The sequence below is a fragment of the Garra rufa genome, chromosome 5 (assembly GCF_049309525.1).
Source record: "Garra rufa chromosome 5, GarRuf1.0, whole genome shotgun sequence".
Classification (NCBI taxonomy): Eukaryota; Metazoa; Chordata; class Actinopteri; order Cypriniformes; family Cyprinidae; genus Garra; species Garra rufa.
Window position 1 is genome coordinate 45424956 of NC_133365.1, and position 27830 is coordinate 45452785.

Below are 27830 nucleotides of genomic sequence, written 5' to 3' on the forward strand. Positions count from 1 at the left end.
TACGTGTCTATGTGTGTGTGTGCTGGTACATCTCCTCGCTGTTACTGTACCTACCCATCATTGTACACATTCACTGAGAGTGCTAGTAATTTTGTGCTTCAGTTGAGGCACCAAGTTTTGACAATTTGTTAAAATGGAAGGAGTGGATGGCTGTTCTTCTTTTCATGGTGGCTTTCTCTCGGCTTGGCGCTCTCAGCTGGGACGGCCTGACTACTCTTGCAGCTGGCGCCGGGGGGAAAGAGACTACAGCTTATCAAACACATATTAAAGGGAAAGAGCAAATGTCAAGAACGTCACAATTTGAAGTAAGTGCTTGTAAAGTAAAGAAAAGACGGCATGAGCTGAATTTTAAACGTTTTCTTTTAGAACCGATTCCACTGTTGATCTACTACAGAGATTTGGCTATAAAATATCATGATATATTAATCATATACACTGCGAATGTACAGATATAGAAAATATTTATAGATATACTGTAGACTATATTTTTATATTCCAGGAAGACTTTACTATAGCAGTAACAAACTTTAGTACTCAAGGAGGCAATAAAGGAACCTTCAAGATGTTCGTGTTGGTAATATTTGGTAAGATTTGGTATTTAGTAATTTTAAAGTCTCTTATGCTTACCATGGCTGCATTTATGTAATCAAAAATACAGTAAATCCAGTAATATTGTAAAATATTATTAGATTTTAAAATAACTGTGTTCTATTTGAATATATTTTAAAATGTAATTTATTCCTGTGATGCAAAGATGAATTTTCAGCATCATTACTGCAGTCTTTAGTGTCACGTGATACTTCAAAAATCATTCTAATATGCTGATTTGTCACCCAAATAATATTTCTTGTTATTGTCAATGTTGATAATTTTTATTTTTTGATCAATAGAAAGCTCAACCAGAAAGGCTGAGAAAGCTGATGATAATTTTAGCTACAGCGCACCAATTGGTAATTTTTATGTATAAGGCAATATTTTACCATTTAACACATTTAACAAATTTGATATAATTTTTATTGTGCTTTATGAAGAACCTTAAAAAACTGTGAGATTAATGACAATCATTTCATTCTCTTGATGATAACTGTAAGAAATAACATCAATGTAAAGTTTTGTGACAAAAAAAGTGATCATCTATTCTACTTTGCAACGTAAATACTTTTTGAGTTTGTACCTGCTATTATTGATGAAAACATACCTCTTTTCGCAAAACATGAAATACATACCAATAAGTACATATCATTGCAGTTTCCAACAGAAATAAACACTAGAGGCGGTAAAACAACACTTGTAATAATTTTTGTACACAGTTGTGATTACAGCTCCATATGTTTCACTTTCCAGACTTAACAGCTTGCTCAATAGCTCAGCTTGCACTGAATTTGGAATTGGATGCAGAATCCTTGGGTACGAATCCTGTCAAAAACATGATTCACAATGAAAGAGCTGAAAGATGAGAAATCTAAAATGGCATGCTTGCAATTACTTTTTGACGTCACATTCGCTTTTGTTCATGCTATCAGGTAGGTTTAGGTGTAGTGCAGATAGTACTTATTTTAAAACGTCACGGAGCATTAGACTTATAGCACCACTCAATGGACATTTCAAGTCAGAACTGCGGTGACACATACAAAACCAACATCACATAAAATGTACCATATGTGCGTTCATCTGTTCCAGGGGGAAAAAAGAACATTCTTTTAGCCCCATCCAGTGGATGCAAAACATCGAATATGTCATGAAACGTACATGGTTGTACGTATTTCATCTTGCAAAAAAGTTCCTAGAGGCATTGGCATTGTTCTCTTTGTAATAATATTTTTTTTCCTCTCAGAGCATAGGTATTTATACATACAATTCTACAGCTGTCTTTATATTTTATGAAGGAGCTCTTCATATCAGGTGGTCCTTGCTGTCTGAAAGTTAGCAACCCATTACAGAGAATTGGGCCTTAGCGTGCTTGCATTTGACAGTTTAGAGCCAAACCTTGATTTATGAGATCTAACGTCCCTGAGCTTAAACTTAACATTAACCTTCAAACATCACTGCATTATATATCATCACATGCTCTGCGTGAGAAGATTATTTTTCCTGCTATGCTCCAAGAACTCCACAGCATGCAACCTTCCTACTAGTGATTTAGAATTACATGTAGACATGTCATTTGTAAAGGAAAAAACATTTACTGTGTATTTCTCAATATAAACCTTCATTTACCTCAAAAGATTGCTCATTAAGTCATATTTGAATGCCAGTGTTTGTATGCTTCGACATTATCATAAGTATGTGTCATCCTCCGATTCCATTTCCTTATGTCATTTTTATCTTCTTCATGTCTTTGCAAAAACTACTGTATTACCATGCAACTCAATCCAAACAGTTTAAAGATCCTCTGCAAACACAGTTAGTGACGGCTGAAGGGAAAATTATAATTCATTTAGTAAAGCACACTGGCAGAAATGCAATCCATGCATCTCATCCTGGTTGTGAGTCCTGGAAGGGAAAATGAATATGTAATTGGAAATCTTAAAATGATTTTTAGAATGTCCCCAAAGGGCACAATGGAAAAGTTGATTATCCTATACGAGTTGCTCACAGTGGACAGATGCTTTCAGGCTCAAGGTTTCTTTTTCATAGTTCAATAGCCAAGGCTGGACACATCCAACCAGATTTATCCTGCCTATCCTAGTATAAACTATGTGCTTTAGTTAGTTGTAATTGTTTATATGTAGCTTTGATTCATTTTTACTTTAGTTTCAGTTTTTTTTTTTTTTTTTTTTTTTTTAAGATTTATTTTTGGCTTTTTTTGTGATAGAATGGATCAGTAATGAAAGGAAGCGAAGTGGGAGAGAGATAGGAGGCGGGATCAGGAAAGGTCCTCGAGTTGGGATTCGAACATGGGACCAGAGAGCCTTTTCCAGAGTGTGATATTCAAGTGATAACAATGCTCCAACCAGTTTACCATTTGTATCACTCTGTTTGTGGTATTTCTCACAGCAAGTGTCATGGCACACGCCCAAATCCATTAGAATTCTATAATTAATACAGTTTGTGTCACTGAATGTAGTTTTAAGAGTTTTTTAGGGGAGAATGTACTTGTTTAGACTTCAAATATGCGGGTAATAAAGATAACGTCTATTTGAAAATTGTCATTAATCTATTCTTTGTTCCAGAGCAAATAGTTTTGCCTGAGAGCAAAAAAAATCTATATTTTATATAAATAATGGTAGTATTTATTAATAGTATTTAGTATTAGGAAATGGTGCATGTGTGTGTTCGTGATGATGATTTTAGTTACATTATTCAGCCATTAGCCATTTAGAGACAGTTTTTATGAGTGAGTTAAAATTGAATTGAATTGAGTGAAATTGAAACAGGGTTGTAAACAAATAAGTTATTTTACTTTTAACAACCTTGTAAGACACAGCCAACAAATGCACTGAGCAGCGCTGTCATCAGAAATCTGATGAAAGGATAATATGACGAAGATATCGCTTTCCTCAGCGGGCATTCAAATTATTGTATTATTGTGAATATGAGATTAAGTTAAAGAATGAATGCTGTATCAGATGCATAAGTCCATCTCTCTCTCATAATACTCTACATAATACAGTGAGCTTTTAATACAGTCATACAATAAGTTTTCAGTGAAGCAACTTAGTGTTACTTCGTCACTAGCTTTAGAGGGTTTGCTCTTGCATCACGGTTTGGTCAGTTACCCGGATGCGCGACCATAATGGCGTTTCTCAGATGTAAACAACAGGATTGCACCGTTAATGTACTACTGAATACGTTGTTCTGCTAATTCATGCTGTTTAAACTATGGACAAAACGTGTGGAAGCTGCTAATTCATTTAGAGAAGGACTTAGTAAGCAGGAAAGGACACAATATTTTGACACACTAAAGTTAATAGATGGTAAAGATGCATACAAGCAGTATTAATTAAGATATTAGCCTAATATTTCACCTACCTGGCAGGAAATGATAAGAACAAATACAAATGTTGTCAAGATTCTTTCCCTGGAAATCCTAGAAATCCTAATGCATTTAGTTCCTTAGACAGTTTTTTGCACTCTTCTCGTTGATTTGTTATAACTTTTGGCAGTCTATAGTACTCCAAATGTTTTTCCTGGTCTGACCAATTAGTACAGCCCAAAACATGACAATAATTGACCGTTTTCAACAGCAATTATCAGCGAAATGTGTGTTTTTCGTTCGGTTCAGTGGCATTGTTTACCTTCGGTGGCGCCCATATTGCCAACGGATGACGCATTTTTTGGCAGAAAGTATGACTATGGTTAATGTTTGTAAAAGTTTAAGGTGTAATGTTTGTAAGATCCATGCAGCATTTTTACAGGTAAAACGTAATAAGCGGTAACGAGACATGATGTCAAAATCATTTTTAGTAGCTTTTTTAAAATCTCACTATGAATTACCATGGCACTTTTATCTATCTGCTAGTTTGACAGCATTAAGTCATGGCCTTTTATTGCTATTTTTATCAGTGTAATGATCATCAATAGCGGCTGATCATTGAAATATGACTCAGAGAGCACAGGCTGGCAAGAGGGTCCAATTAAATTAGCCAGTGCTTGATCTGAACCGTACATCACATAAAACCGTCTGGTATAATTAACGTGATTAAAATAATAGATGGCAAAGCTTTGTCTGTTCCCTGTCACAGGAAGAATGGGAAAGAGAGTGAGACAGAGAATATAATGCTCAGGGAGCAAGAGAGGAGGAGCAGAATTTTCTCGGAGGGTCGGGATGTGTCTCAGAGGATGAGATGATGTAACTTTTTAAAAACAAATGAAAATACATCAGTCTAACCCTGGCCAAACATGGCTGATTAAGAGTAAGAGGGAGGAGTAAATGAATTGCGCCCACTGATAGCACCATTAATTTGCATGCACTATTTGCATTGTATTAGCACCCAGTTCGCTGAAGGAATTATGCAAATTGTGTAACTGCAATCGCACAAAATCTGTGCTGAGACGATTTTGCTCAAAATTTTGGTCTTGAAGACCGGATCTAGCCAAGGCAGGTTGTGTAGACGACTGATTAATCTAGATTGCAGATGGTTTGTCAACAAGAACAAATATAGTGCAACTATTTAATGAATTTTTCAAGTTTTTGCACTAAAATAATTGACAAAGTAACTACTTAGTGTTTTATATAGTTTGAAAAAAATGCCTCATTAAGGTAAACATTTAATAAAGCATCTTAATATAAAAAAACTGGCATTGCATTAGCATTTTGTATATTATTAGTCATTTATACACTTACCTTTTCATTGTTGCTTGTTAAATTGTTTGATATGACCCCATTGACATCTTAAATAAAAGTTAAGGCAGATTCTGCTACATCTTTTATGACACACTGTACAATATTCATCTAAGGGCTGGACAGTACTGATTGGTTTTCACACTATTGCCTAATAATGAAAGGAAATTTTGTCTCCCACAGCAAAATCTTGTAGATCGTGTTCCTGGCTTACATTTGTACTGCCACCATCTTGTTCGACATGTGTTTTTCGACCTTGATGCCTCTTCTCCAGACCGCTTAATTACGGCTGTAAAAAAAAGTGGAACTCAGTAATGACAATCCCTCCCTCTCAGCGTGAGGTAAATGTGTTTCTGTCGGTGCTCTTCAACAATCATCATTTCATCAACACGGCTCCTGAGTCCGGAGAGAGTATGATTTGTTTTACTAATGTTATGAACGAAACCTGCAGGAAGACGTGCAGGAACGTGACCTGCATGATACTGACCTACCGTCCCTTGAATCATAAAAAAAAAATCACTCTGCTTTTACGCAAAGAAGGTCAAATATAAACAGTAACAGAGACTATTTTTATAGAGGACATCCTACATATATGCAATTATGGGCTTATATCGTCTTTCAGAATATATTTTGTCGCAATGCATGCAGATTTGTTCTGTGATATACAGTCATTCAGATAAGGAAGGCTGTTTCTACCACTGAATAATAAATAAAAATAAGTGATTGTGACTTTTTATCTGACAATTCTGACTTTTTTCATATCTACAAACTCCTAGTTATGACTTATTTTAAGAATTGGTTGCAAGTTAATATCCAATTTTAAGAGGAAAAAATACTTATATTTTCTCAGAATTGTGTGTTAATATCTAACAGTTCTGACTTTGCTTGCAGTTGTGTGTTCTAAAGTCAAAATTGCAAGATATAAACTCGCAATTCTGAGAAAAAAAGTCACAATTGCGAAATTTTAAGTCACAATTCTGACTTTATTAAACTTGCAATTGTGACCTTTTTTTCTCAGAATTGTGAGTTTATATCTCACAAATTCGGACTTAATAACTCTGAATTGTGAGTTTATATCACGGACATCTGAGAAAAAAGTCAGATTTGTGAGTTTATATCTCAGTCTTCTGAGAAAAAATGTCAGAATTAGGAGTTTATATCATGCAATTTTAGAAAAAAGTTAGAATTGCGAGTTTATACAGTATCTTACAATTGCAAGATATAAACTAACTGTTCTGACAGTTTATTACAGTTATGATATATAAACTTTATAACTCAATTGCGAGTTTATATCACACAATTCTGTGAAAAAAAGTCTGAATTGTAAGTTTGTATCACTGAGTTCTGAGAAAAATGTCAGAATTGCGAGTTTATGTCCTGGAGATCTAAGAAAAAAAAGTCAGAATTGTGAGTTTCTGTCTCACAGTTGTGACTTTTTAACTCGCAATTGTAAGTTTATATCACAATTCTAAGAAAAGATTCTCAGAATTGTGAAAAAAAGTTGCAATTGCCTGTATTTATTTTTTATTTAGTGGCAGAGAGGGCTTCTATTTTAAGAAGCAAGTGTAAAAACACAAGTTATTGCAGGATAGCAAAAAGCCACTATAAAGCATTACAATGACTCTTTAAACACTTACCAACAAATGGTGTAAGATTTCCTTTGAAACAAATTGCTTGCTGGTTTAGGCTGGAAGTAGCTGGTTTTAGCTGGCTGACCAGCTAAAACCAGCCAACCAGCCTAGGCTAGTTTTTTTTTTTTACCTGGGTTAACACAAATAGTTAAAAGGAAATGGTAAGTGACACACTAAATTAAACATGAAATTTTGAAGCAGAAAGATTAAAATAATATTTCTTTGTAAAACATACTCCTTGCACACTAACAAGATAAATTATACCATATACAACTGTGTATTTTCATTCCAGTATAATGTAATCCCTATTGAAACAAGAAGTTTCAGTGGGACATGTCAGACTTCTTGTCCTTTTTAAATAGTCAGTAGCATTTAGTTTACATCACAGGCTGCTAAAACCTTACTTGATAGAAAACTGTTTTGCTGTTGCAATTCAGAGCCAGCAAAGCATTTTATTGTTACAATAACATTGTTACAATGTTTAAGTTACAATATTTTTGGTTCAACAGAAGTTATGTGCTACAAGTTAATTTAGTCAACAAGTCAGGTTGTTATCTCAGCGTTTATCATCATGTAAAGTGATTGTGCGATAGGTTCAGGATTTTTAATTGTCTTTGGGAAGACCAGCATTGTGCTGTTTAATGCCGGTTTTCAGCTACCTTCTCAGAGAGTGGGCAGTCTCTTTACTCAACTCCAGTCCAAACACTAAGGGCTAACAAGTTAATTTGTTGTCTTTTGTCTGCTCCGTGACTGAAAGTGGGCTTTTATCGAGCTTGAACAAAGCACACAATGGAGTATTCACTGTAGAGCGAGAGAGTAGGAAAAAGGTAGACCTACAGCATGTGTCGTCTGGCAGTGAGACCATAACCGAACCTTACTACTCTTAAGATTGATTTTGTACACCAAGGTTGCACTATGGATCAGTGGTGCTGAAGTTGAAAGTATTTTCACAGCTAATGAAAGTCAGTGAATGCATAGCTAGTTCCATTAATGTCACGGTTAGTGGAAGATAGAGGACCGCTAGCTTTCAAAGCGAAGGTGTGCAAAAGAGAGGCAGTGAACTTCGGCTAGCAGCTCTCAAGTCGAAAGCCAACAAAGATGCAGTTCAAGAGAGTCTCTATTAATTTGCTCTTATTTCCTGTCTTGATTAATTCTAGGTGTTTTCATTATTTTTTTCCTTTGTGTATTTGTGCTTTTGAGTTGTCCTTTTATTTGAGCTTCTTTTCATGTAAAATATTAATTTGGTCTTTAATTAGTTCTTGTTCTAGTTCCTGTTTTCTACATCATCTGGTTTCAAAAAGCAGAGTACTGAAAATTAGCTGCGTACTCTGACTGAATACTGTTTTTAAAGCAACATATAATTACTTATGAAAAAAAAAAATCTTATTCACTCACCAAGGCTGCATTTATTTAATCAAATAAAAATATTATTTAAATGTTCTAGATTTTGAAATGCAGTTAACACTGTAATGATACAACTGAATTTTCATAACATTATTATTATGAATGTTGAAAATAGTTGTGCTGCTTAATATTTTTTGTGATTTTATTTTTCAGGTTTTGTGATTAACAGAAAATTGCAAATAGAAATGTTTTGTAATAATCTTTAAAATAGTCTTTACTGTCACTTTTGATCAATTTAATGCATCCTTGCTAAATAAAATTTACAGAATTTACAGTACATATACAGCTCTTAAAAGCAAAATATAATCACAGATATTTAATTTATATTAATTTAAAATGTTTGTCCATTGAGAAGACTGTTGAAAGGATTCGTAAACTAATGTTCAAAAGTTTGGCTTCTGGCCACGTCTTGTATTTTTTAATAATACTTTGCACTGTAGCCACTGGAACTTCAAAACATTTAGATATGGTCTTATAGCCCTTTCCTGACTTGTGAGCAGCCACAATGCGCAGCCGCAGGTCCTCAGTGAGCTCCTTTGTCTTAGCCATGACTGTCCACAAACCAACAGCAGAGAGCTTCTGTTTTCACCTGTTGAGTTGATTAAAACAGCTGTTCCCAATGAATCAGGGTAATTAGGATGCTTTAAAACAGCTTGGACTATTTGGAATGGTATAGAACTTTGGATTTTCCCATAGACTGTGACAGTTTGCAAAGGGCATGAATAATTTTGAACATGCCACTTTTTGTTCAAATGTAAATAAAAGCTGAGAAATATTTTTTTCCACAATGATGCCTCTTGTACATCATCTTATTATCTTTTGGGAGAAGCCTGTGTCATTTCCAGTTTAAAAAAAAATAGCTGGTTGAATAAAAGTAACTCTAAGTCAGAATTGGCCATGGGTATGAATAATTTCGGGCTTGACTGTATACAACTCTTAAAGCTGTTTAAGTCAAAAGGTGAGGTAAAAAATTCTCATGGTAAACTAAATTATCCCTTTTTGGTGCAAGAATTTTCAATAAAGTGCTAAAACGTGTACAATGTGGTCTAGTAGTACATATTTCAGTTTCTCAATACAAGGATGCCATATCCAGTGCCATACATAATCTTTTCCAGGTTATCTACCTGTGATGTTAATAGGCAATTATTAATCTACATATGTTCATTTGTAAGTCTCCGGCCTTTCAGGTCAGTAGACCTTCTGTATCTAATCTCCAGAAGCCAAGCGGTTTCAGCGATGTTTCCTTGAACTTTCTCGTGCCCCTGTCATCACTGCAGCAGCAGGCTGGCTCTGCTTTATAATGACATACATTTACTGCCTGTTTTTTCATATTTTTCTGTGATGTGGAGGCAGACACACAGAGTCAGCATAATAGTGTGACTGGTGGGTCTCAGGGGAAGAACATATTTGCACTCGTTCTTCCACACATTCATTTATCATCCCCTGTTTCTCTCATCTCAGCACAAACTAATGGCCCTTAACACTTAATTGCTGTATCAAGCAAGCTCACACACTTTCTATTATGATGGGGGCAAACCTCAACGGGCAAGTTGAGGTGCCCTAAATAAAAAACTGTTCATTTTGAGCTCAATTTGATGTTTGGTTGAGAATATTTAGATGGGAATGCATTTGACTCTGTTCTTTTTTCATAAGCTGTAACTTGCACATCATTTGTTATGGTTATATGCTTACTCTCACTGTCGTCAGTGTAGAATGCAATAAGCAAAAATAGGCTTAAAAATGGAGTTCAAATTATATTTGACTACTTGATTATTCAATTATGGGCATCTTAGCATCAGTTTTACTCTTACTAGAAGCTGGTGTCTGCTACAGGATAAAATAAATAAATGAAGAAAAAAGGTTTTGTGACTTTTTATCTCGCAGTTCTGACTTTTTCTTGCCCAATTGCAAGATATGAACTCAGAGTTGCGTGATGTAAACTTGGAGTAGCTTGACGTAAACTCAGAATTGTTGAGATGTTAACTTGCTATTCTGAGCAGAAAAGTTTGAATTCTGAGATATAAACTTCCAATTGCGGGATAAAGACAGAATTGCCAGGTATAAACTCGGAATTTTTGAACTTTATATCACACGTTTTTTTTCCGTTTCCACCACAGAATAAAAAACAAAAAAGGTAATTGCGACTTTTTATCTGACAATTCTAACTTTTCTTCTCCCAAATTTGAGATATAAACTGCTTGATAAACTCAAAATTGTGAGTTAACTTGGTAATCTGAACAAAAAAGTCTGAATTGTGTGATTAAAAACTTGCAATTGTTAGATAAAGTCAGAATTGCCAGATACAAATTTTCTGATATATTATATATTATCTGATATATTTATATATGAATTTATAAAATTTTCCTTTAGGTAATTGCAACTTTTTATATCACAATTCTGACTTTTTTTCACCCAAATGTGAGAAATGAACTCAGAATTGTTTGATAAAATTGTGAGATACAAACTTGCAATTGCTAGATATATCAGAATTGGCAGATATTCTCTGTTTTGTGTTTATAAGATAATTGCAATTTCTCAGAGTTTTTCAGAATTTTCTGAGTTTACTTTTTGCTAATTATTTTTTATTTTTCCTTCTTTTTTGTTTACACCATGGAATAAAAAATAAAAAAGGTAATTGCAACTTTTTATCTCACAACTCTGGGAGATTTTTTTTCTCCCAAATGTGAGATATGAACTCAGAATTGTTTGATAAACTCAGAATTGTGAAATATAAACTTTATATCAGAATTGCCAGATGTTTTCTGAGGTTACATCTCACAATTTCTCTGTTTTGTGTTCACTACAGAATAGAAAATTTAAAAAAGGTTTAAAAAAAAAAGGCAACTTTTTCAATTCTGACTTTTCCATGCAATTCTGAGTTTATATCTCACAATTAAATTGTTTAATTGCAATTAATTGCATCCAAAATAAAGGTTTCTGTATGTGGTTGGATGCGATTAATCGTGATTAATCGATTTGAAAGCATTACTTAATTTAACATCGCACAATTTCGAGTTAATATCTCACAGTTGTGACATTTTTTCACGTTTTTGCAAGTAAAGAGTCAGAATTGTGAGATATAAACTTAGAACTGCGAGAAAAAAGTCATAATTCTGCAATAAAAAAGTTGCAATTCAACAAACAAATCAGATGGGAGTGGATTAACTTAGCGATATAAACTTAAACCTGACATTGTGTGTATTGATGTTTTTCAGTGGTTGAAATAAAATACATTCTGATGTTCATTCATGTTTTTTTTTTCATTCTTTAAGAAGAAAAGACCATTGGTTCACGTGTCATTGATCTAATAAGGCAATACACTGATTTGTCACGACAGAATAAAGAGCCACAAAAGGGTATTTATTGATTGAATTTCTTAAAAAATGACAATATTTTAAAGCCGAGACCTTGTTTCATACCAGACGTAACCTACTCTGTCTTGTCTGTCAGCATGTTTCCTCTTTGTTCCGCAATGTATTTTTCACTGTGTGAGAACATGAAGTGTAATGTGAGAGTGACATGTTTGTCGGACATAGCAACAGTAAATAAAGAGGGCAGGTTTTTGCTAAGGGTCAATTACATTGTGTTTTTTTATTCTGTGGTAGAACTGGGCTTTTATAAGAACCTATTGTTCACAAAATCCTGTTTACTGTCTCCTTTTGCAGGTGTGGCAGTGTGGCGGCAGTATGGAGGTTCTCCCGTGTGCCAGAGTAGCTCACATTGAACGCACAAAGAAACCGTACAACAATGACATCGACTACTACGCCAAGCGGAATGCGTTGCGTGCAGCAGAAGTTTGGATGGATGAGTTTAAGTCCCATGTCTACATGGCTTGGAATATCCCCATGAATGTGAGTGGAAACTTTCAGCAATCACGCTCACCTAACCTCATTTGTTTGAGTCTAGGCAGCCAATGGTTAATGGAAAATGATTGCTGTGATTAATTTTGTCCTGATTAATTTACTTGCGCGGCTTCCGTGCGAGGCACAATACACAGAACGAGGTTGTAGATTAAGTTTGGCAACTTGTCAGAGTCAGTTTTAATGTCGTCCTCAGCACACAATTACCGCAGTCATTGTCTGTGCGGTAAGTGATGCCGAGTTTCACGCAGATATGCTGTAAATGCCTTCTTTATGAAGGGCACTCTTGTACCTTGCAATAACTAGCTTTATAATGAATAAAATATGCATTTAATTTTAAGAATCTTGATATGTAAACATGAGGCTCATTTTCTTCCTGAAAGCAATAGCTGTGTATTGAAAGGATAATTCAACTAGAGCCAGCACTTAAGTTATTAAAAGGTTTAATTGCATTCAAGTATTTCAGGAATGGCCTTGGTCAATAAATGGAATGAGATACTTCACCTCTTAAAAATCATTTCTCCACACAGTTTTAAAATGGAAAACAAGTTCATAACAGCCAAGTATACATTATTAATAGATATTCATAAAGCAGTAGTGTGCAATTACAAACATACCCTCGCTCTGCTCATAACTGCTCTTCAGTACTCAATAATGATAGTGATGTTTACTTATAAAAACAAAAAAGCCACATCATTTATAGATTTATACAGAACATAAAATGATTTCTTGTGATTTTTGTACTTACATTTCTTTGCAATTGTTTTTTAATCATTATTTTATGAGTGCAAATTGTTTCTACAGCATTTTTTTTTCATTGTACACACTCCTATTATGCTTGTGGCTATAAATGTATATAAAATGTTATTGCTTGACTGAATTAAGTGCTAAATTAATTTGATGAAATACAGTCACTTTGATTTTTGCTTCCTGACGTATGACTTCATTGCGTCTGTTGTAAACATAAATAAATTTTAATGTCATAATAAATTGTTACACATCATTAAACACAGCAATTTAGCTTCTACATAGACAAATTATAACCTTAGAGAATTGTGGCTGTAAATAAATATTTCAAGTTGAACAGGCTCTCATTGGAAGTGCTTTGTATTTTAGACATTTTAATTAACAGAATGTCAAACCCAGTTAAATACTGAACCGTTATCTACTATTATAGATATAAGCCTCTCAAATATAGAACAAACTGCATTCTGTATGCATTGAACATAGTTCTTTTCCCTGAAAAACAGGACAATTTTTGTATATTACAGGATGGTTGGCAACCCTACTCCTATTAGTGCTAGCACAGAGCCATCAGAGACTGAGTTTTAGATTCTGAGTGTGTTAGCAGAGTTTTTGAATACCATTAGAAGTTCTTTGCTTCAATCCACTGAGCACTTCTCCATGCTTACTTGAGCCCACTCGCTAGCGCTGGTAATTAAACAGATGATTAGCATGTTAGCGGCTCCTAATGAAAGAACAATTGCAGTCTCCCATGACTGACATAAATGCAAACACGCACTCCTCCTGTTCTCCCTGACAATTTTCAGACGGATTAGAGCTCTTTTGTTTATGAGCGATGGCCTGATGATGGAACACGGTGAATATGAAATTCAACATGACGAATACGAAGTACAAGAACAGACTGTCCTAAGCTACGTAACTATCTATAAAAAGCTTGAGCGGTCTGTTAAGTTAACAGCAGGTTGTGGGGATGTAATCCCACTAAATTAATAAATGAGCAGTTCTTTAATTAGCGGGCTAAATTCGTAACATCATTTATTATTAGTGTGGCAATAAATCCCAGCAACATTTGGGGTAGTTGGTTTAACTTAAATTTTTTATAATACTATTATGAAAGTAAAAAAACAAGTATGAATCTCTCAAACTCAAGGCAGTAACAATTTAAACTATGTGTATTATTTGTGAACTTATGTTCAGCTATTCTTTTTAATAGTTAATTTTTAAATATTTTTACATTTTTCAGATCATCAGTCATCTAAGCTGAGTAAATATGTGACCCTGGACCACAAAACCAGTCTTAAGTCGCTGGGGTATATTTGTAGCAATAGCCAAAAATACATAGTATGGGTCAAAATTATTGATTTTTCTTTTATGTCAAAAATCATTAGGAAATTAAGTAAAGTTCATGTTCCATGAATATTTTTTGTAAAATTCCTACTGTAAACCTATCAAAATGTAATTTTTGATTAATAATATGCATTGCTAAGAACTTAATTTGGACAACTTTAAAGGTGTTTTTCCCAGTATTTTGATTTTTTGCACCCTTAGATTTCAGATTTTCAAATAGTTGTATCTCGGTCAAATATTGTCCTATCCTAACAAACCATACATCAATAGAAAGCTTATTTATTGAGCTTTCATATGATGTATATATCTCAGTTTTGTAAAATTTAACCTTATGACTGGTTTTGTGGTCCAGGGTCACATATTGGTCACAGACACTAAGTTTTACTTTAAATTTCACCAAGCTGATTACTCACTTAAAACACAGATCACGTTTTCAGACCATTTCAAGTCTCATTGTGATGTAACAAAGTGGTTGTATCTAAGTGTGTGATTTGTTTGCCTATTTCTTTAATTAGTCTTCCCATTACCGGCATTATATTTTTTATTCACACTGACAAACACAAGAGGCAGGATTTATCACATGAACCAATCACAGCCGAATATAACCAGTCATATCCAATCAAATCGCTTGACACTCATGGCACGCTTTATCTTGTATTTTGAAATATTGGCTTTTTTATTTTTGTACTACAATTTTTTTCTCATCCAATATTTTGAGGAGACACTGCCCCCCTTGCCTCCTCGGAGGAAATGCCCCTGATACAGATTGAAGTAAAACATTTTGATTTTTAATTAGAATTTCCAAAATGTTAATTATTTTACCAAAACAACAGGGATCATGCAAAATGCATGTTCTTTTTTATGTAGTACTGACCTGAATGAGAAAAAAAGTTGAATTTATAAAAATAAATTACTCTGTTCAAAAATTTACATACACTTCATTTTTAATACTGTGTTTTTAATAAATGATCCACAACTGTCTGTTTTTTGTTGTTGTTTGTTTAGTGATAGTTGTTCATGGGTTCCTTTGTTTGTCCTGAACAGTTAAACTGCCCACAGTTCTTTAGAAAAACCCTTCAGGTCCCACAAATATGTAACTATTACAGAAGGTTCAAACGCTCACTGATGATTCAGAAGGAAACATGATGCATTAAGAGCCAGGGGTGTAAACTTTTTAATGGAGTGTGTATATGTTTCTTATTTTGCCTAAATATCTTTTTTTTTTTCATTTAGTACTGCCCTTCAGAAGCTACACAAAATATTTACATGTTTCCCAGAAGACAAAATAAATTACATTTACCCTGATCTTTAAATTCCAAAAGTTTTCAACCCCACCTCTTAATGCATCATTTTTTTTTCTTCTTCTGGAGCATCAGTGAGTGTTTGAACCTTCTGTAATAGTTGCATATGAGTCCCTCAGTTGTTCTCAGTGTGAAAAGATGGACCTCAAAATCATACAGTCATTGTTGGTAAGGCTTCAAATAAACATGCTGAAAAACCAAAGAATTTGTGGAACCTGAAGGATTTTTCTGAAGAACGGTGGCAGATTAACTGTTCAGGACAAACAAGGGACCTCTTATTTTGGTCAAATAATTAAACATTTTGCAGATTCTGCAAGGTGTATGTAAACGTTTGACTTGAACTCTATAGAAACATGTTGAATGAATATATGTATGTACAGATAGATAGATGGTAGATATGTGACCTTGGACCACAAAACCAGTCATAAGGGTAATTTAAAAAAAAAAAGAGATTTATACATAATCTAAAAGCTGAATAAATAAACTTGGTTTGTTAGAATAGGACAAAAATCTGGAATCTGAGGATGCAAAAAAAAAAAAATCAAAATATTGAAAAAAATCACCTTTAAAGCTGTCCAAGTAAAGGTTTTAGCAATGCATACTACTAATTAAAATATGTTTTTATATATTTATTTTATATATTGATAATTTTGACAATATATTTTTGGCTATTGCTACAAATATACCCGTGCTACTTCACATATATAGATAAGGATATTAATATTGTAAGTAAAATAGAAGAATTCATATACTAGAAAGTGGCTTGTGGTATTGTTTTTTAACCCAGATTCCCAGAGGAGCTGCTCCTGTAATTAGCGTGTTTATGTTGTTTTGCATAAACCAGCGCCTGCCAAATGACAACTAACAGTCTTTTTCTGTTGTTCCAGAACCCAGGAGTGGATTTTGGAGACGTGTCAGACCGTGTAGCGCTGAGGAAGAAAATGAACTGCAGGAACTTTCGCTGGTACCTCGAGCATGTCTATCCCGAGATGAGGATTTACAATAACACCATCACATACGGAGAGGTAATAAAGACAAACCAACCCCTTATGTGCCTTTTTAAACCAACAAAACCTTTCACAGAAAGGCATATACTTTCACACACTGTTAGTTTAATGTCTCCATAATCCTGTGAAGATCTATCATTCTGCTACACTTTGTTTTTGGCAGATATTAAAGTAATAATTCACTTTAACAGCTTAAGTATAAAAGTATATACTATTTATATCAACCATTAGAGAACCATTACAATTAAATTGCTGAATCGAAGTAGAATATGTTCTTTTTTTGCTGGTTCTTGCTAAGGGAACTAAGGAACAACTATATTTCATATATAGTAATATTCATGTGATTACATTTTTTTAAGCACAGCTATTTGTATTTTTGTACCGAATGGTAAAAACTGCAGTAATACAGTAGAAATGTAAAGATAATTGGTTTCCATAGAAACAGTGTAGCAAGCATTGGGATTAGCTCCAATTTCCTCATAATGAGATTTAATGAGGCCCTTATTAACTTTGGAGTGTGTGTGGGTAGAAGGAGGGAGGAGTGTCTGTGTATGTGTGTGTGTGTGTGTGTGTGTGTGTGTGAGAGAGAGAGAGAGAGAGAGAGAGAGAGAGAGAGAGAGAGAGAGAGAGAGAGAGAGAGAATTTAACAGTCCTAAATCTCAATAGAAGAGAAATCGTATACAGTATTTTCAATTTGTTGAAGAAAAAATGAGACCTGCATTTGGACATTGATTTCTGGAACTGCCGGGGCGGAAAATCTATAGCTATACTGGAATAGTTTGTCTCTGAAAATATCCCTGCCAGACCACAGATTCCACATATCTCATCCTCTGTCCAGTATTAGGTTTTATGGACGGTCAATGTTGTCATCTCCCAAATGGATTTGACAAAGCATGTGTGCATGCATTTATGTTCAACATTCAGAGCAGCACTAATGCTATAAGCTAAATTGGGCAACTTAGTAGTACACAGTATGCTCACGCGTCATGAGTCATGATTTAGCTGCCTGTGTATTTGTTATTATCGTTTGCTTATTTTTTTAGGTGCGAAACAGTAAAGCCAGTGGATACTGCCTTGATCAGGGGTCAGAGGAGGATGACAGGGCCATACTCTACCCGTGTCACGGCATGTCGTCACAGGTTAGTATGTTTTCTTTTTCTAGTGTTTATATTTGTTTGTCAGACAAAGTGGTGGATTCTGTGTTATGATTGGTCAGATCGCCTGTCAATCAAGCTGTTTGCAAAAGGGTCAGTTACACCACAGTTTTGGGGCCAGTAAGTTTATTTTTATTATTTAATTATTTATTTGTTAATTCTTGTAATAAATACTTTTATTTTATTTTATTTTATTTTATTTTAATTGATCATAGATGACAGTAAAGACTTTTACATTATTACAGAATATTTTTATTTCAAATAAACACCGTTCTTTTGAACTTTTTATTTAGCAAAGAATACTAAAAAAAATGTGTCATGGTTTCCACAAATATATCAAGCGGCACAACTGTTTTTAACATTGATAATAATAATAATAATAATAATAATAAATGTTTCTTGATCACCAATTCAGCAAATTAGAAGGATTAGAAGTATCATGTGACACTAAATCACTGAATCATGTGAAATTCAGTGTGTGTGTGTATATATATATATATATATATATATATATATATATATATACACTGCCATTCAAAAGTTTGGGATCAAGATTTTTAATGTTTTTAAAAAAGTTTCTTATGTTCATCAAGGCTGCGTTTATTTGATCAAAAATACAGAAAAACAGCAATATTGTTAAGTATTATTGCAATTTAAAATAATACATTTCTATTTTAATATACTTCAAATTATAATTCATTTTTTGTAATGTAAAGCTGAATTTTCTTTAGTCATTACTCCAGTCTTTAATGTCACATAAACTTTCAGAAATCATTCTGATATGATGATTAATATCAATGCTGAAAACAGTTGTGCTGCTTAATATTTTTTTGGATCATGTGAAATGTTTTTCAGGATTCTTTTATGAATAAAACTTTAAAAAGAACAGCATTTATTTTATAGAAATTAATACTTTTATTCAGCAAGGATGTCTTAAATTGATCAAAAGTGATAGTAAAGACTTATATTGTTAGAAAAGTAATAGTATTTCACAATATTACTGTTTTACTGGAAAAAAATATTTGATCCGCTGCTGATTCTGTACGTTTGCCCACTGACAAAGAAATGATCAGTCTATATTTTTAATGGTAGGTTTATTTGAACAGTGAGAGACAGAATAACAACAAAAAAATTCAGAAATACGCATTTCAACAAAATTATTAATTGATTTGCATTTTAATGGTTTGCACACATCTCAGGAGGGATTTTGTCCCACTCTTGCAGATCCTCTCCAAGTCATTAAGGTTTCGAGGCTGACGTTTGGCAACTCGAACCTTCAGCTCCCTCCACAGATTTTCTGTGGGATTAAGGTCTGGAGACTGACTAGGCCACTTCAGAACCTTAATGTGCTTCTTCTTGAGCCACTCCTTTGTTGCCTTGGCTGTGTGTTTTGGGTCATTGTCATGCTGGAATACCCATCCACGACCCATTTTCAATACCCTGGCTGAGGAAAGGAGGTTCTAACCCAAGATTTGACAGTACATGGCCCAGTCCATAGTCCCTTTAATGCGGTAAACTTGTCCTGTCCTCTTAGTAAAAAAACACCCCCAAAGCATGTTTTCACCTCCATGTTTGACAGTGGGGATGGTGTTCTTGGGGTCGTAGGCAGCACTCTTTCTCTCCTCCAAACACGACGAGTTGAGTTGATGCTCGAGCTCGATTTTGGTCTCAACTGACCACAAAACTTTCACCCAGTGCTCCTCTGAATCATTCAGATGTTCACTGGCAAACTTCAGACGGGCCTGTACATGTGCATTCTAGAGCAGGGGGACCTTGCGGGCACTGCAGGATTTCAGTCCTTCACGGCGTAGTGTGTTACCAATTGAATTCTAGGTGACTATGGTCCCTGCTGCCTTGAGATCATTGACAAGATCCTCCTGTGTAGTTCTGGGCTGATTCCTCACCGTTCCTTTTCCAGCCTTGTGTAGGTCTACACGACTCTCTCTGCCAATGCATTGATGAAATTAACAGTTGGATGTGCCAAAACTTTCTTCAGTTAAACAAGGAGAAAACGGAAGTCATTGCATTTGGAAACAAAGATGAAGTTCATAAGGCAAATGCGTACCTTGACACTAGGGGTCAAAAAACAAAAAATCAAGTCAAGAATCTTGGTGTGATTCTGGAGTCAGACCTCAGTTTCAGTAGCCATGTCAAAGCAGTAACTAAATCAGCATACTATCATCTCAAAAACATTGCAAGAATTAGATGTTTTGTTTCCCGTCAAGATTTGGAGAAACTTGTTCATGCCTTTATCACCAGCAGGGTGGACTATTGTAATGGTCTCCTCACTGGCCTTCCCAAGAAGACCATTAGACAGCTGCAGCTCATACAGAACGCTGCTGCCAGGATTCTGACTAGAACCAAAAAATCAGAGCATATTACACCAGTCCTCAGGTCCTTACACTGGCTACCAGTTATGTTTAGGATAGATTTTAAAGTACTTTTACTTGTTTATAAAGCACTAAATGGCCTAGGACCTACATACATTGCAAATATGCTCACTGTATACAAACCTAACAGACAACTCAGATCACTAGGATCGAGTCAGTAATATCAAGGGTTCACACAAAACAAGGGGAATCCGCTTTTAGCTATTATGCCGCCCGCAGTTGGAATCAGCTTCCAGAAGAGATCAGATGTGCTAATACATTAGACACATTTAAACGCAGACTCAAAACTCACCTGTTTAGTTGTGCATTTATTGAATGAGCACTGTGCTACGTCCGAACAGACTGCATTATTTTATGTATAATCATTTTACTGTGCTAATTAATTTTAAAATCAATTTTTTAAATCATCTTAAATGTTCTTAAATTCTGTTTTTATTGTTGTTAGTGTGATTATTATTTTAAATTTTTATGATTTGTTTGCTGTTGTGATTTTAATTCCTTTTTATGTACAGCACTTTGAATTACCATTGTGTATGAAATGTGCTTTATAAATAAACTAGCCTTGCCTTGCCTTACATTCTTATCCCTGGCATCCTTGGACAGGTCTTGGCCATGGTGGAGAGTTTGGAATCTGATTGATTAATTGCCTCTGTGGACAGGTGTCTTTTATAGAGGTAACAGCTCGTTACCTGTATAAAAGATACCTGGGAGCTAGAAATCTTGCTGATTGATAGGGGATCAAATACTTATTTCACTCTTTAAAATGCAAATCAATTTATAACTTTTTTGAAATGCATTTTTCTGGATATTTTTTGTTGTTGTTATTCTGTCTCTCACTGTTAAAATAACCTACCATTAAAATTATAGAGTGATCATTTCTTTGTCAGTGGGCAAACGTAGAAAATCAGCAGGGGATCAAGTAATTTTTTCCCTCGCTGTACATGCACACATACATAAACGCCTCTCAATCTTGTTCTCAATCTTCTTGTGGTTACATCTTTGCATTTACATTACATTTGTATCCCGAGCAGACAGCAAAAATCTTGTTACTTGCAAATGCAAGGACAGGGAGCCAAGAATATGCCACGTTCACAAAGATAAATTACCCTATCAAGATTGACATATGCAGCGGTCTGGAGGAAAAAAAAATCATAATTTTTACAAGCGCATATTGATGTGAAACGTGAGAATTAAATTAGATTTGTAATTGAAACACATCTTGTCAACCTCAGTGTACACTTATTTCACATTGGTGGTGCAGTGCACCATTGCCTGGAGATAGAGAGCAGCCTAGGTTAAAATTACCTGTAGATTGTTTTTCGGTTTCTCTGTCCTGTCCTTTCATAACTGCCTCCCTTGCAAAATAGTAGTTGTAAGTCATGAGTTTATGCGACTTTGACATCTGACATTTTTATTCATTCAGATGAATGCGGAATAATCAAACAGTTCTCCTACCAAGCTGTGACCTTTGACAGCATGATTTGACCTTTTAGTTGTCATTCACACACAATAGAGACATGATCCTTTGAAATTTTTAAAATACAGTTTCTTTTTCTCTCTCCTCCTTGTTCTGTCTTCCTCCCTCCTAAATCTTGTAAGGGAATGACAGTCTTAGTCCATAATCCAGACCTAAGGGAAATAAAGCAATTGAAGTATATTCCCATTGTATCATCAAATTACAATAAAAGCTGGTTTTACATGATACAGCTAAGCTTAATTTATTTCCCTCCACGTTTTTCATCTCCTTGCCCAGTGACAAATTAAAAACAGGAATGATTCCTGGCTACTGTGTCATTGAAGCCCAAGTAGTACTTATCCATTTAAATGTATTTTTATTATTATTATTATTATTTTATTTAAATTAATATTACAAATTGTTTGTAGCCTTGAAAATTCAATCTGAAATCAGAAACATATTCAAATGTTTTCATATTTATTTCTGTGTGAGGTTGACAAACTCTTTTATAATTTTTTTTTTACAAGAAGCCTGTCCAAACAGTGTGCCGTCTCCTACTTGTCCTTGTTTTAATGAAAAATCCTTTGTTACTTTGTCCTCTATGCGGGTGTCTGTGTGTGGTACATCATCTAAGTGAATGCATGGCCACTATGAGAGCTGGAATCAGGTTACAGTATGCATGAAGATGAACTCACTCTATTGTTCTCCTGCTGTTTTCACCTTGGTCACTGGACAATTACCCCCAGTTCTATAGATTAACTTTACTCAATAGAGCGAGCTTGATTTTCATTGAATGTCAGCTTGTACTTCATTGTGATGTGCCGACCTTGAGATCTGATATCTAAGAGATTGACTTTCAGCTGAATTATTGACCTGTGTTATTTAGTGCCATGTACTTACCGTAATAGATAGCTACTATCTAGACTTCCATCTCTCTAGATAGTTTGTGTACACTTCAGTGCCATAGTGCTTGTAATCATACAGCTAAGTACTGACTATATCTGTCGGAGTGTTCTTAAAGGAATAGTTCACTCAAAAATGTAGATTTTCTGGAAGTTTACTCAGAACAGATTTGCAGAAATTTAGCATTACATCACTTGCTTACCAATGGATCCTCTGCAGTGAATGGGTGCCGTTAGAATGAGAGTCTGAACAGCTGATAAAAACATTACAACATCACATCACAGATTATTGTTTTTTCAGCATGTATTGAACCTTTTCCAACAACGACTGTATGATTTTGAGATCCATATTTTCACACAGAGGACAACTAAGGGAATCATATGCAACCATTACAGAAGGTTCAACCGCTCACTGAAGCTTCAGAAGGAAAAGCAATGCATTAAGAGCAGGGTTGAAAACTTTTGAACAGAATGAAGATGTGTACATTTTTCTTATTTTGCCTAAATATCATATTTTTCTCATTTAGTACTGCCCTTCAGAAGCTACAGAAGATACTTACATGTTTTCCAGAAGACAAAAGAAGTTAAATTTACACTGATCTTCAAATTCCAAAAGTTTTCACCCCCAGCTCTTAATGCATTGTGTTTTCCTCAGTTGTCCTTAGTGTCAAAAAAAAATAAATCTCAAAATCATACAGTCGTTGTTGGAAATACACAAAAATGCTGAAAAACCAAAGTTTTTGTGGGAACTGGATTTTTCTGAAGAACAGCGAGCAGTTTTACTGTTCAGGACAACAACAAAAAAACAGTATTAAGAATCAAGCATATTTAAACTTTTAAGCAAGTTTCATTTTTATAAATGTAACTTTTTTTTTCTTGTGGACTATATGTAAACTACTTTTATAATATGCAAATTCAAAATTAAAATGTTTTCAACTTGAAACCATTGCTTCTGGAGTCCTTTATCCATAATATTTATCTCCAGTGAAAACTAAAGAAATATATCTGTGAATTTTCATGTGAGAGGACAACAGGAGATGTATATTTTTAGATATTTTGCCCAGAAGCAACTGTTTAAAAGCTTTAAAAATGCTTGGTTTTGTCCATACAATTAAAGCCGTTGGAGTCCAAAACAACACTGGACCCTACTGATTTTTTACAAAAAGATACTGAGGCATTTTTTAAATTTTTTCTTTTGTGTTCCACAGAAGAAGGAAGTCATCCAGGTTTGGAACAACATGAGGTTGTGGAACTTATAATAGCATTTATGGGAGGGCTATGCCTTTAAGCTGTATTTCTAAGACCTTCCATTTCATTTTATATATCACATACTTGCTTTTCTCACATTGTAACTTGATGTTTTATTTCAGCTGGCGAGGTACACCACTGAGGGCTTATTGCAGTTAGGACCCCTGGGGTCGACTACGTTTCTGCCTGACACAAAATGCCTGGTGGATGATGGAAGAGGAAGGACTCCAAGCTTGAAAAAGTGCGACACTGTCACCAGGTCTTCCCAGAGGCTCTGGGATTTTACTCAGGTAAGTGAATGCACTCATACAAAACAATTTATCTATTAGCTTGCTAAACGCTTCATATTAATAATTTATTCTCCACTTGAGACTTAAGCATGTACCTAAATGGAGAAGGTCATATTGTCAAAGAATAATATTACTTTTAAATGCACATTTTAAATTGGATCAAAAAATTATATAGTTTTCTTTTAGAAAAGCATGCTTAGGATATATTTAATGAATGTAATTTATGTGAAAATCAATTTTTATAATACAATGGCCCCTTCTATGTGACCCTGGACTACTTAAGTAGGATTTTTCTTTTACGCCAAAAATCATTAGGGTATCAAATAAAGATCACGTTCCATAAAAATATTTTGTACCAGAAAAATATCAAAACTTAATTTTTTGATAGTAATATGCATTGCTAAGGCTTTAAAGGTGATTTTCTCAACATTTCGATTTTTTTCCACTAGGGATGCTCATTTCGGTTAATTCTCCTGACCGACAACCGCTGCTCGTTATCCGAACATTAACCGTTAACTGATAAAATTAGAATAATAAATTTGTTTAAAATAAAAATAGAATGCACGAGTATCTGTGATGATATACATAAAAAATACAAGCAAATGTTTTATTTTAATGTGCAAACAGCAGCATACAGAGCAACAACAAAAACTGCATTCACATATAACGTTACTCAAATTATCACGCATCAGCAGCGCTTCTGAGAACAGAGAAAATCAGAATGAAAAAAAAAAAAAGAATAATATAAATAGGCCTATACTAAATGTGTATAAATTAAATAACTACCTAATTAATATGACAAAACTAAAACACACTGAATCCTTCTATGCGCTTTGAAGAAAGGTACCGGTCTTATTCTTCTCGTTGGACATAAAAACATATAGCAGGCCAGCCTATACCTCAGTGTACCTAGTTTTTAACATGTGGACATGCTACACGGATAGACTGGGACGTTGTCTGTTAACTCTTAGATCCGCGACAAAAACACTTCACAAAGATCCTTTCAATTTGCGGTTCGGGTCTTTTCATCCACTGGTCATATGTGGAGAAACGTGTTTTCACAGCGTTCAATAGCCAATCACAGACATTTCTGTTGATTACATTATCGCTGTGGCCAATCAGAGGCGGCTATGTTACGATCCACTCACCACTCAAAGTGCCGGTTTCTGTTCTGCTTCTACACCTCTGCGAACTCTCTCATTAAAACAAGAAAGTGTAGACATGATGAAAATAAGAGATTAATTGTACAGTGTAAAGGTTATTTTATTACTTTTTATTAACTTTGTGAGATTGCGATGAACTACAGTAATGTATGAGTGACAACTTTCCAGTGATAGTAAGGGGAGCGCGCACTCTTTAGACTATAATTAATTTAGAAATTAAATAACGTTACATTTATTTATGGATTCACTCTTTGATAACCCAATATTGCCATTGCCAACGTGTTGCATATAGGCTACTACATCAGTAACATAAACTAAGAAAAGGTAAAGCAGGTGCTTACTCAGCAAAATATGTCTGAACAGCCGTACTGCACGGACACGCGCCCGTGAGTAATACATTTTTTCTTTCACCATGGAGCAAACGTAAAAAAAAAAAAAAAAATTTAAACCGTTTAACTGATAGTAATAATCGGTTAAAATTCTTACTGGCGGTTAACGGTTAAACGGTCAATATGAGCATCCCTATTTTCCACCCTTAGATTCCAGATTTTCAAACAGCTGTATCTCGGCCAAATATTGTCCTATCCCATACATACATCAATGGAAATCTTAATTATTCAGCTTTCAGATGATTGACCATATGACAGTTATTCAGTTTGTGACCTTTTTAATGCACAATTTTAATGCATCCTTGCTGAATAAAAGTATTAGTTAAAAAAAAATCTTCCTGACCCTGAACTTTTGTAGGTAGTGTGTTGCCAAGTGTATTTACAAATGTTCTTAAATACTTGTTTCTTAGAATGGACCCATCATAAGCCGAGACACGGGACGTTGTTTGGAGGTTGAAATGTCGAAAGATGCGAACTTTGGCCTGCGGCTGGTTGTCCAGCGCTGCTCAGGGCAAAAATGGATGATTCGGAACTGGATAAAACACCCCAGACACTGAGGAACGTCCAACCTGAAAAATAACCTCCCTGAGCTGGAGAGCAGCCATAGACAACAAACCCTAAATCTGGGGTTGAGACAGACAAGAAGAACTCTCTTTCGGGGGAAAATGCTTTCGATATAGACGTCTGAAGGTGAAATATTATCTTTGGACGCATTTACGAGTGAGCAGATAAAGGAAAAGGCCTTCATCACGGGAGAAAGACTTGCTCATTGCAAGTCCTCTGTATAGACTTCCAGTTTACTGCAGCGCACTTGTGTTCCCGAGTGGAATTCTAATGAGCTGAGAAATATTCAAAAGAGTTACGGATGAACAAAGAAAGAGGAAGCGAAAGTTGCAAACCCCTCGGAGCAAAGTCTCGAGTTTTACTTCTTATCAATTGCCATATCAACACTTATTTCTTCAGGCTGTGAATTGCTTTGGATAATTGAATATCCACGTTGAAACTTTAAATGGGTATCCCAAGTGCTACAGAAGAAAAAAAGAAAGTAGTATAGACTTTAATCTGACACAATAGTTTCAGCTATTTTAGCTATTGAGTATTTTCTTTCCTTGATTTACAGACTTAATTGCTAATGCACAACAAAACCATGTGTTCGCTCAAGAACTCATGTGCCTTTCTCCATCTTTATGCCATCAGACCAGGGAATGTTCCTCCCTAAGCATGTACAAAATATTTGATTTTAAATTAATTAAAGTATGAATATAATGTTAAGAGGTCTTATTGTAGAAACACGTTGTAAAATACTTAAAACATGATAATCCGGGAAGATCGAAACAATAAAAACAAGTTTTCTTTTCTTTTGTACAATGTTGCGTGATTTAATTGAGGTGCAAATCTGTACAGTAAAATGATCAATGTTGATTTCAGTTATAGGATTTATGACACCACATTTGGAAGCAATAAGTATGAAGTATTACATTTTCTAGCAAAGTCAACATGAAACAATGTTTGAAACCAATTGTATTTCAATAATGTGATTTTGTGAACAAGACTTGAAAAAAAGTACAATCTAAAAAAATAAAGGTTGCAAAAGGGGGTTTTTGTAAAAATGTCAGAAGAACCATTTTGGATTTCCAAACAGTTTTTATAAGAACCATTTTCTTTCTTAGTGTGAAAATTATTTAAAAAATTTGAAGAACCTTTTTCCATCAAAGGAACCCTGTGGCAAATGTGCAATAGATGTTAAAGAAATACAGTTGAGGTCAAAAGTGCAAAATGTTAATTTTATCAAAATAAGAGGGATCATACTGTGATGCGGCAGTAGATGAATCGTGAGGCAAAGGATCCATGTGCAACAGTTTATTAAACTCAGACAGTTCAAACAGGCTTAGGTCAACACTGGCAATCAGATGTGGTGAAGGCAAATCCGTGAGAATAAACAAAGTCCATGCAAAGGGGTCGAGGCTGGCGGCGATCAGAGGCAATAGTCCGTAAAGCAGGCAGAGGTCGACAAATGGCAGGCAGATAAGGTTCACACACATCAATAACAGTCCAGTTGGCAGCAGTAAGACAGTCCGATAATAAACGCTCAGGATTGGGTACATAACCGGCAAAACTTCGCAAAGAATGAGCTGGCGAGGGCCGCTGAAATGGCCGCCAGAACGGAAGTGAACCGGAAGACCTGGAACAGGAAGTGAGCGTTCCCAGGTACGGGATTGTGGGAAATGAAGTCAATATTCGGGTGAGGGTTCCCGCTGGC

The 27830-nt window shown here is 34.9% G+C and overlaps 1 protein-coding gene across 1 annotated transcript in view; it reads left to right on the forward strand.

The window, feature by feature from the left end:
• Window positions 1-26928, forward strand: part of galnt9 (polypeptide N-acetylgalactosaminyltransferase 9) — a 115702-nt gene extending 88774 nt beyond the window's left edge. The window contains exons 7-11 of the mRNA XM_073840540.1: window positions 11985-12170; window positions 16459-16596; window positions 17622-17717; window positions 23851-24018; window positions 25981-26928. Of these exons, the coding sequence (XP_073696641.1) occupies window positions 11985-12170; window positions 16459-16596; window positions 17622-17717; window positions 23851-24018; window positions 25981-26127 (735 nt within the window). The 3' untranslated portion in view covers window positions 26128-26928. The remainder of the gene's footprint in view (window positions 1-11984; window positions 12171-16458; window positions 16597-17621; window positions 17718-23850; window positions 24019-25980) is intronic.
• The last annotated feature ends 902 nt before the right edge of the window (window positions 26929-27830 follow it).